General features: G+C 42.5%; 1 protein-coding gene across 2 annotated transcripts; it reads right to left on the bottom strand.

Moving 5' to 3' along the window:
- Nucleotides 1–1145: 1145 nt before the first annotated feature.
- ifrd2 (interferon-related developmental regulator 2) lies at nucleotides 1146–10643 on the bottom strand. 2 transcript variants are annotated; one of them, XM_076093622.1, is made up of 13 exons: nucleotides 10141–10643; nucleotides 8933–8989; nucleotides 6092–6208; nucleotides 5570–5654; nucleotides 5306–5430; nucleotides 5022–5179; nucleotides 4442–4495; nucleotides 3952–4130; nucleotides 3722–3830; nucleotides 3469–3603; nucleotides 3203–3331; nucleotides 2847–2939; nucleotides 1146–2656 (listed from the first exon to the last, which is right to left on the bottom strand). In XM_076093622.1, exons 1-13 carry the CDS (start codon nucleotides 10181–10183, stop codon nucleotides 2576–2578), a joined length of 1365 nt encoding a protein of 454 aa, XP_075949737.1. In that variant the 5' UTR covers nucleotides 10184–10643; the 3' UTR covers nucleotides 1146–2575. The 2 variants fall into 2 exon arrangements, with proteins under 2 accessions (XP_075949737.1, XP_075949746.1); XM_076093631.1 differs by lacking the exon at nucleotides 8933–8989.
- Between the last annotated feature and the right edge of the window lie 447 nt (nucleotides 10644–11090).

The following is an 11090-nucleotide window of genomic DNA, read 5'->3' as shown; positions in this document are numbered from 1 at the left end:
GTCAACTGTGTGAGCGACAGCTCAGCTGCCGTAAATCAGTTTTATCATCATTTATCATAGTATGGATTTTATATTATACATTTCACTTCATAATATATTACACTTATATCCCATAATATATATATAATGTACCAGCCTTTTTTAAACTTAATTAAATTTATGTTTTACAATTTTTAACATGTTATACCATCACTGTTACTTTGAGGAAACTACACTGTAGACTAAGCACAACACTGGTGTTATTTTTCCACCAGAAATAATTGTCCTCAGTGATGGTCGGAGAGAGGACTGAATCCATCCTCAGTTTGAGTAGATTTAATTTTCTTTAATAAACTGTCATACTCAAAGACTATAAACAGTGGATGTTACAGGTCCAGCCTTTCCCACAACGGATACAAACTAGTGTTTAGCTTGCCGCTGTTGTGACACCTGACAGACGCTTGACACTGTCGGTAGTCACACTCGCTGTCTCTCGAGATCCGAGTGTCTGCTAACTAGACCGCAGTTGTATGAGTGAGTGTTAGTTTTAAACATTTCAGAACTTAATATTCAAATCAATATCTACAAACTATGACAGAGTAAAATCTGCAAGCTGTGGAAGCTAAATTCACAGCAATGAGCTGTTCCAATTTGTATCTTTGCTCGACTATCTGACAGACTATAAACTACAGGACCTTGTGTCCTATTACCGAAGTTTTATTATTTAATTAAGTATGTTTAACATTCACCATCATTCTTAAATCTCTCAAACTTCTGCTTTTTGTTAAAAATTCTTTTTCCAAATTTAGTTTGTCATGTCTGTGCATCAAGCCAACTTTGACTTTTTCTTCAGGTTATCATAGTAAAATCTCATTACTTTCCATTTTAAGATAATAATCCAATTAAATTCAATATTTGCATTAACATTTAATTTCCCAGCTGATCAGTAATTACAGATTACATAACACTTGTTTAAAGTACTGTTGTTTGTCTGTGTTGATTGTTATGCGCCATCCACCATGTCAAATTCCTTGTATTTGCAACATAATCTGGTGAAATAAAGTGTTCCGATTCTGAATTCACCAAATTCCAGTCTTACCAGGACAGAAACAACCACCATCTCCTCACAGAACGACATTTGTTGACATTACAAAAGACAAAAGAAACATGCTTAAATAATCTTTATTTCACTTGATCCATCTTCTGTCCATGTGCCGTAACACCGGAACCCCTGATGAGTCGGTTTGGTGCTGCTGTAGCATGTCCAGGGGGTCAGACCCGCTTCAACAGCACAAACTGTGAAAGCTGATGAGAGGTTTTCACCAAGGTACTGAAATTCCCAGGCAACCGTTAAGTGTCATTTTTAAATGAAGTATAACCAAAAACAGCTGACACCATTACAAACAAAACCGTTCAACATGTGAACAGCAGCTTTGGTTAGTGGCCTGTACGTATTTACTGCTCATCAGAGGAAAAAAATCATTCAAATGTATCTAATGATTCAAGTACACATCTTACCATAAATCCCTATGCAGTCTATCTGCAATGCATGCACATGATAGATTGTATGAGTCACCCACTCGCATTTAAAAAATATACATGACAAAAGTTCCCATTCATTGGTATCCCATTATTGTGTCTGTAAACAGTTCTTAGCATTTTTAAAGTTTCTTAAAAATCAAACAGTACTGCTCTTATAATAAATTACAATTATCCACCAGAAATAGTTAAAACGTTTCTCCTCTCAAAAAATATGAATACAAATATGACATTAACTTTCTTAATCAGTCATCTTTTGTTTGTAGTTTGTATGGGTTTTATTTCATGATGTTAATTAAAAAAAAGAATTAAAACACTCACACAAACACCACACGCATCTTCTTTTAGGTCACATTGTTTGTAAAGTCAGTTTCTGGTTTGGCAGTTGGAAGTAGCCACTCTGGGTGACAAGACAAGAGGGTGAACGAGGGAATAATGAGGAACATTTAGCCGACAGTGGAGAAGAGTATTTCCAGAATGTCACCGTGGCTGTTTGTGTCTTTTCGTCACAGAAGTTTATGCTCGAACATTAAACTTCCCTTAACATTAAGCTTCCCTTAAGTGAACCAGATTCAAGGATATTAATCAATTTCCTGCATTTCTGCATCTTACTACTGTATTTTATTTCTTACACTGCTTTTTAGTGTTTTAATGACTATTTTTAATGTTTCTTAATTGTTTTTAAATCTCCTTTTTTGCCTTGTGTTTTGATGTTTTTAATGGTTTCATGTGAAGCGCTTTGAATTGCCTTGTTGTTGAAATGTGCTATACAAATGAACTTGCCTAGTATTTGTGAAATATGATGATTGGAAAATGGATGGTTAAAAAAGGCGACCGTCTGCGAGGAGGAATAGTGAAATTGCCTTCAACAGTGGGAGCTAAGAATATAAATGTTGGCCATCTTGAATCTCGAGAATTAGTTTAAAAGTAAGGAGCACGAGTGAAAAGCCCCGTTGAGAGTTTGTTGAGTCTTTATGTCAGCTGAAGTGTTGAAGGCATCATTATAGCTCAAGGAGTTCCTTGCATACCATCCAGTCGGTCCATCCCCATCCTTCTCTCACATGACGTCGGCCCGTTTGTCCCGGACTTTGTTCCTCTGTTTCGTCCTGGCCTTGAAGGCAGCGGAGTTGAAAAGATGCTGTTGAAGAAGAAGATTAACAGATGAGCGCAACGATGTTTTTCTTCTCAAGCTGTAATCACACTGGATGCATTTCTATATTTTGCGCCACGTGTAGCTGAACAAGGATGCAGCATAAATGCAAAACTGAAAAATGCAATGACACACTCCGAGGTCAGGTTGTTGCAGTGAGCAGCAGAGATGCTGTTACCTTCTCAAATCTAGAGATCTTGTTGGCTTTGACCGCGGCGTCCAGGATGAGGGGCGGGCCGAGGCCAAAGATGTCTCTCAGTAGTGGGTTGAACTGCACCGCAACAAAAAAACAAAAAAACACTGAAATTAAGTATTGTGTCCAATTGTGAAACTATTGATTTTGCCGTTTTGTGTTCATGTAATGGCGAGACCGTCAACAGTCAAAAAACAATTGTGGGGAAGCAAATGAGTGGATCAAGATGACAGCTTTGAAGATCTACTATTCACCTTCAACAGCCTCTAAAATATGGAGAACGTAATGGAATAAACTGTGTAAAGTCATCTTGCCTACCAAGGACCAGTGTGTTTGCTGACCTGTAGATGGTGTCTGACTCCGGACTCCAGGATCTCTTTGAAGGCATCGTAGATTCGTCTCCTCATCCAGCTGTCTATGTAAACGCTCTCCACGCCAAACCTGATATTCTCCTCGGTGAAGTCCTCGCTCTGCAGGAGAAGAGAGGAAACATCACAAAATCAAAGCCAGGGCACATGTGCACAACTGGAAATTTTAGGAACCATTTTATTAATACAGAAGTAAAACCATTCATTACAAATATCATCGTTGCAGCTATGAAACAAACCTCGATGTAATGTAGCACGTCTCTGAAGACGGAGCGCTGTTTCCGCCGGTCGTTCTTGGCTCGATGCTTATTGCTGTCTGTGGCTAAACTCTTCAGACATTCACACATACTTTCACTGTCCTCCACCTCAAAGTCCTACACACAAGAGACAGAATTGTAGCATAGAAATCTGATATTAAAACCAGAAATACAACAGCTATGGGTTTAATGGTAAAAGAAAGGTACTCAATTGTCTATGTGTGTGGGTGTTCACCTCGTCTATATCTCGTCTGAGCTCCACCAGCAGGGCGATGGTCTCTCCCACTGTTATCCTGTAGTTGACGTCACTGCTCTGCAGACACGCCTGCAGTTTGGGGAGGTGACTACAGAGAGGGCAAGAGGGGGAGAGAACCGCTGTTGGGATTTATCAAAATGTCACAACCACGAAACTAAAACAGAGCTAAACTGAAGCATAACAGTTTGGACACAGTTTGTTCCACTCACAGGTCAAGCAGCACAGCCAGTCGAGACGCAGGACAGAGGGTGACCAGCAGCGACCAGGCCTGCAGGGCGGCGTTGTGTAGGGCTGGACTGCCGGGTTTGGGTGTGGGCAGCGTCCCCTCTCTGTTGGGGTAGGACGACGTGAACACGCTCTCCAGCAGGGCCAACGACTTGATCAAGTCCTGGAGAGGTTCAGTGGAGATGTTGAGGGGAAGAAGGCAGAGAAAATATAATGAGGGACGAGAAGACGAGCTGTTGATGTATAACAAACACTATTGATCAATAACACTATTGCATTATCCCAGATAATAGAGCTGTAGACACACATTTGATAGGATTTTATCTGGGAGATTTTTCAGAAGGCTTTTGTTGCATGATATATTTGAGTGTGTGGAGGTAACAACAGGTTAACAGGACCATGTGCACCACTAGCAGTCAAACAAGAGTAATGAGATCATGATGGATTCAGCCTTTGAGAGCAAGTTGTTCTCACCTCTCCTTCTTCAGAGGTAGAGACATAGCAGCACACCCCCAGAGCTCTGGCACACTGATGGAGAAAAATGAAATGAAAGTCAAATAACCAGACATTTACTCAAACAAGGACAAAGAGTGAAGCAGGGATTACCCAGATGCTAAGCTTGCAACATCAAAACTCATATGACCATTGCAATAGACTTGCTACCATGATCCTAATGCAATTTGTTATTCAAATAACCTAGTCAACCCTGAAGTTGTTATGGTTTGTTAATGTTTTGCCTCAATAGACTACAACAATGGAAGGGAGAGTGAGGTCAGCTGGGTGGAAGAAGTGCTTTTCAGAAGTTGCACTAAATCAACTAGTAGCTTAACCAGATGTTTTTGGTTTTGTTGTTGTCACATTGCCGAGTTTTCAGTTGCAACCCGTGTAACTCATTTAGGATCCAGCATTTACACATGGCCTGCATAAGTGCGAGCTGATGTGCGTTTCATGTTCTATTTTCCGCTCCTCTTGTCATTTTTTTCCGCGAGTTTCTGGAAATGAAAGATATCCAAAGTTTTGCACGATATCAGAGAATGTTTTTGCGATTACTCACACTCTGGCGGACTGCTACACTGGCACTGTTGTCAATTAGAATTGCGGTGAAGATGGGGCGAAGCATCTTGAAGCCCTCCTCTGCCTCGTCTCCACCCCCCAGCTGGATACAGAGCAGGGTGAAGACCATGGCCGCTGCTGCCTGCTCCTCCACGCTGCCTAAAAAGGGAAAAGAAGGTTTTTTTTATCTGTTAAACTGCAGTTGTTTTTGACTGCGTTGCTGTTCCACCTTGGGAGACAGAGGATGAAATGTTGTATGCATGTAGCAGGTTATTTTACCCTTACCCTTTTTAAGGCTCCTTTCCAGGCAGTCGCTGATGGTGAGGCGTCTCTCTGTCAGGAAGTCGTACAGCACTCTGGAGGAGAAGGCCTGTCGCAACGACTCGAGACCTGCTAGACGCGTCTTAGCGCTGAGAGAGACCGAGCGAGAGAGAGAGAGAGGACCGTGTGTTAATATCTCTCACAGTCTGGTGTTGCACCATCACGTTGCATGTCTTTCTGTTCATTCCTGACATTTCCTATTTCTAATGACAAAGAAACAACACTCGCCTCTTATCCATCAGGTTGTCTATACACTGCTTTAGTTTGTCTTCTGTCTCTTCCTGGGCCGTCAGCTCATCCACCTGCTCCCCTCCTGTGTTGGGCAAGTCAACACACAGGGTTTGGTTAACTGTATTCAACTTCAATGCTTCAGTTTAGGGTCATGTCAGTTTTACTGTCCCAACACCAAAGAATGTGTGTAAGTGGAGAGCGGGGCCCTCCTTCAATCAGAAGATCGGTGGTTCGATCCCCTGCTCTGCTAGTCGCATGTCGATGTGTCCTTGAGCAAGACACTCAACCCCAAAATTGCTCCCGTAGCTGTGCCTACGGTGTGTGTGTGATAGAATCTGAATTGTAAGTCGCTTTGGATAAAAGCGTCTGCTAAATTACTGTAATGAATATGCTAATAGGAAGCGAAATGTACTAACATGTTGGCTGTGTTCATTTCCTTTGGTGTATGTAAGCAGTACCATGGCCATCATCAAAAAATAAATAAGCATGTGTATGTATTATCTGCATTTATGTACAAACCTACGGCCTCTTCCACCACAGAAGTGCATTCGCTGGCACTGCTGCCGTGGCTGAGAATATCAGACGTCGGATCATCATCGCTGGCACCGGACTCTCCCTTCACCCCATTTCTAACTCCTGGAGACAGAAGAAGAGACGGATGGGGAAACAGTGAGGCGAGGGGATAATAAGGGAGAGAGGACAAAATAGCAGAAACACTTTACACTAGAATGCCGTCACATAGAAGACAGACGTCTTCTATGAAGCATCGAACCACCTACTGAGAAACTACAACGTGTCTACACAACACTGATTCTCACAACTGACGACTAGACTCCACCAACTTACTGTATATAAATAACAGCGATGCTATATTTAAACTGTAACATGACTCGTATCTGGGGTGGCTACACCTCTGCAGTTTGCAGGGTCTGATTATCACGGTGTTAATAATCAGGGCATAATGACAACAGAAGGATGTTCTATGTGTTTATTGATACTGGGCGGTAGTAGTGTTTCCACACAGCTCCGCCCTCTGTATGTAGTGTGTCAGTTCGTTACACCGAGTCCGAGCCCGACACGGGGTAAGAGCCAGGCAGGCTAAGCTAAGCTAACCCTAGGGTTCCTGCTGGCTCAGGACTTTCTACTGTGGGGGGGATTACTGGAGACCAGAGAGGCAATTCACTTATTCATTCATTCAGTGTGTACAATCCAGAATGGTCAGACTGTGTGTGTGTGTGTGTTCAGGTCAACCAGGACAGTCGAGGTCACTTTGAGTGTTGCAGCAATGCCACATGGAAGTTGTAGTTGCAATTTACTTTCTCCATGAAAAACATTATCAGACAATAGCAACAGGCTCGACGCCTAAATATACCGTAACTATGACAACTAGTAACATTTTGTCTGATATTATTCAGTTAAATCCACCTGTGCTCAGGTAGTAAGACAAGTCCAGAGAAGAATTCAAAAGCAGCTAAATGAGTGACTGGAAGCAGCACTATGTTTGAGCTCATAATGTGTAAACTGAGAAGACTTAATTGTGAAGCCGTTGTCTGACTTGCTATTCTGGTTTTTCTTTTAATTATAAAAGTGAAGATATTTTCAGCCACAAGCCAAATGCAGCTGAATGTCTGCTGTGTGTGACTAATTTACCACAATGCACCACGCTATCATTTAAAGGCAATTTAATGTATGCTTCTGAAAATGCTATTGCGAGGAAAATAGTGACAGTAGCAGTAAAAACTGATTAAACCTGTTTGAACAATGAAGCTTTAACTCCTTCACACCTTACTGTTGGCTGCTGCTTTTGAAACATTTTACAAATGAGCTGACTGGATAATTAAATCAATGCCAAAACTGTGCTGCACTGTAATGACACAATAGTTGCATAGTTGTGGTCCAATTAATAGCTACCGTTTGACTCACGTCAGCATATTACACTGGTTGTAAGTTAGCGTATACTTCTGAACTGGCTAACCAGCTTTTCATTGCCAGAAGATAAACCTGAATGCAGCCCTGACAACCCTGCCTTCCTTACGTAATATTTTGATTTCTGCAGCCGCTCTCTTTCACACCGCTACCGTTGGCAGAGGAGATAACACGCGTACGGGCCTGTATCAGTCATTTATTTCCCAGTCATCATCCTTCACCCACCGGCGGCTCAACAGGTCACTTCAAAGCTACGCAAACACACAGCTACATGGCTTCCCACGCAGGCCTGCCCACACAGCACAGTTATGATAAGCGCGAGCTCCCTGCCACGACTCACGTGTTGTCTCCACTTTGCTACTTTCTGCTTACATAGCAATCACTCAGTCCCCGAGGAAGAGGATCTGCTGACGGACAAATCGCAAGTCCAAGACAAAGGGGTGAGCTGGAGGTAGTTCGAGTCCCTTGGCCGTGGCCTTGTAGTACAAGCTGGGAGACTAAATTAACCTGTGATCTCTCTACAAGCTGTTGCTGAATGACAACTTCGCAAGTGTAACATCAGATTCTGTCCAATTTGCCATCTGTAGAGATTTGTGGAAACTTGCAGATTTGAACTCTTAATCAACCAATTAATGAAATGTCACTTGTACAAGTATTAAAAACTAAATAAACACACGGCAGCAGTAAGGCAATGTGGGATGGGAAAGCCACAAAGAATGATGACACAATAACAAAATAAACCAACCCCTCAGTGTATCGTGCAGTGAGGTCATTTGAAAACAGTGTCAAGAATGTCACACTGGCATGATATGCACATCATTTATTCACATAAGAGAGAGAGAGAGAGAGAGAGAGAGAGAGAGAGAGAGAGAGAGAGAACCAAGTCACTCCAGGAAGCAACGACTGCATGAATCCAAACCTTTCTGGGGAGAAAAAGAGGTTGGCTGATCGGAGAGATTTCAACCACAATGGTGCGATGGGTGCACACTCGGACTTAAGCAAAGTATACGGTGACGATGCAAGACTAGATGAAAGCAGCCAATCGTAAGTGTGGGTAAACTTTATTTACAGTCATGTGCCGTTTGTGTTTTAAACAGCCATCAAAAGCATGATGGTGGGGGGAGGGCGTGTTCAAGCATGACATGTACGATGACTTAAGAAACTCAAGCAATGAAGGGATTTTGCCAATATGCTGCAAAACCACAAAGAGGCCGTGAGAAAGTCAACCAGTCAGTCAGTAAAGTGAGCAGCCAGGGCAGGTAATGTATGAGGAGGGAGAAGTTTAAACATTTCAGTGCAACTGCAAAAACAACACGGGGAGTTTAGCACGAGAGAGGCCGGTGGGTTTACGACATGCACTGTAGTGACGTTCAAGAGCGCCTGGACAAGCCTTAAGCTGGATGCGAAGCTGGGGTCAAGCGTCAGAGGAGTTACCTTTCGGCGAGGCTTTAGCCGACAGCTGCAGCTGAAGAACCTCCTGACGAAGACAGCCTGGAGATGACGTATGGACGGAGGGATGAATGGATGGGTAAAGGGTGTATATAGAGTGGAGCAAGAACGGTGAAAGGAATGAATGAATGCAAAGATAGGTCAAATGCAGAGATGACCATGACGGGGTAGAAAACATCAGAAGTGAGCACCATTTTCCTGGAACTTTGCATTAGAAAATACTGATGCATAATTAACAATGCTGCAAACTCAGAAGGCTTGAATCATAAAATTGACACAGATGTGCAAATACTACTTATCTTAGTCAATGTCTGTTATATTTCCCAGTGAGTCTCTATTTTTAATCTGTAAATCAATTAGCATAAATCTATATCTCTCGAAACTGTATATGTGAGTTAGCGTGTGCGTGTATTTCGGCGCTGGCACGTGCTTCCCGGGTTACGTCACTCCATGCAACGTGAGGGGGCTGTAACTGTTCGCTTTCTGTACATCCATGTCTGTAACGCCCTTACAGGCACATGCATGGTCCGCAACACTACTGTTCAACGATTGAAACGTGCAACTGTGAATTCCGAGCTGCAATTTAACTGCACGTAAACGAACTCGAAACATGTGCAATTAAAGACCCTATTGTTGCACACGTTGGTCCTCTTCAACGCAGTTTCTCCAAAGTTACGTTACCTGTACTAAGCGGCACATGGCTGCTAAAAATAACGTGCGGTTAACTTTAACCCGGCAAGTGTAGCTTTAGCAAATCAGGGCCCTGAATGCTGGCAGATGTTATCGGTTAACCGTAAACGAATCACACTTTCTTCAGCTCTTCAACGATGTTTTAACTTCTTGTATAAACTCAGTAGAGTGAGTAGCTTCAACATAAATATCACAAACACATGCAGAGCTTAGCTACATCACTATGAACCACATGGCTTTACATGGCAGTCTGGAAAACCCATTTAAGTCAAGTGGCTAAAGTTAGAGGAGCAACCAGCTGTGACATTATCGCTGTTTTTAATCATGCCGCGTGGAAAAGATACCCAGACTACTAATGTAACCGTTACAGCTAACGTTAGGTTAGTGTGGCTTAACCAGAAAGGTGTTGCATACAAGCTTTACAGCGTGCATTAGCACTTTAATCGTAACTGCCATATGCAGTCATTACATTCCTGGTGAGTTAGCACGGCTGCTACACTTACCCGGCTTGCTGGAGCCACGTTTCCCTTTTTTACTCCGTGGCATTTTGAGTGCCGATCCACAGTTCACAACAAAGCTAGCTGAGGTTAGCTCGCGAAAGTTAGCGTGCTTTCAGTCAAACTGTGAAGTCTGCTCCTCACAGATTTGACAGTTGGTGTGAAAGTGGCAGCAGCAGCGGGCTGTGTGTTCTCCGTGGTTTATCTTGACAGCTGGGTCAAATTCACAGAATTACACCCTCTCTCACACTTTTGTTGACACTTCGGCTAACGTTGGCTAGCGTCCTTCACGAGCACCAACCACCGAGCACGCTCAGCAAACTCCCCGCTTTCTCCGGTCTTGGAATAAAAAAATGGCGAAAAAGTCAATTTCTTCAATGGTTTTCACGATGTATTATCTGTGATGGTCCCCCGCTAATCTATATCTAATACCAGGTTGGGAGAGTGAGTAATTTCCAAAGTGTTTGGGACGGAGTTTCGAGCACGTTGCTGTCGCCAAGCCCACCATCTTCCTCTCAGTAACTACTGATCAAACAGGCTGCCGGGGTTGCCAGTTTAGTTTTGCTAGCATCCCCCGTTTCCGGTGTTTAAACCGCCTAACTAACCCCAGATGTGATGCACGAAGCAGGTTTCTAGATGAATGTGAGTTCAGTGATTAGTCTTATTCTGAAAGATGACCAAATATGAGTGAGTTAAGTCAGAATTCTGGATGAAATTATATATAGTAGAAAATCAGACAGAACTCTGAGACTGTTGAAATATATATATATAAAGAGGATAGTGAATTCTCTGAAATAAAGCAATACTCTGAGATATATATTTTTAAATATAATAATAATATGAACTATTTGTGAAGCACCTTTCATACAAGCAATGCAGCTCAAAGTGCTTTTAAATAAAGGGGGATAGACATAGAATTGATATAAACGAAAAAGTAAATAAATTCAGTGGAGGTC

The sequence above is a fragment of the Anarhichas minor genome, unplaced genomic scaffold, assembly GCF_050575085.1.
Source record: "Anarhichas minor isolate MPS153535 unplaced genomic scaffold, ASM5057508v1 ptg000003l, whole genome shotgun sequence".
Taxonomy (NCBI): domain Eukaryota; kingdom Metazoa; phylum Chordata; class Actinopteri; order Perciformes; family Anarhichadidae; genus Anarhichas; species Anarhichas minor.
Note: the sequence above shows the minus strand (reverse complement) of the source record. Positions and strands in the feature narration are given on the sequence as shown.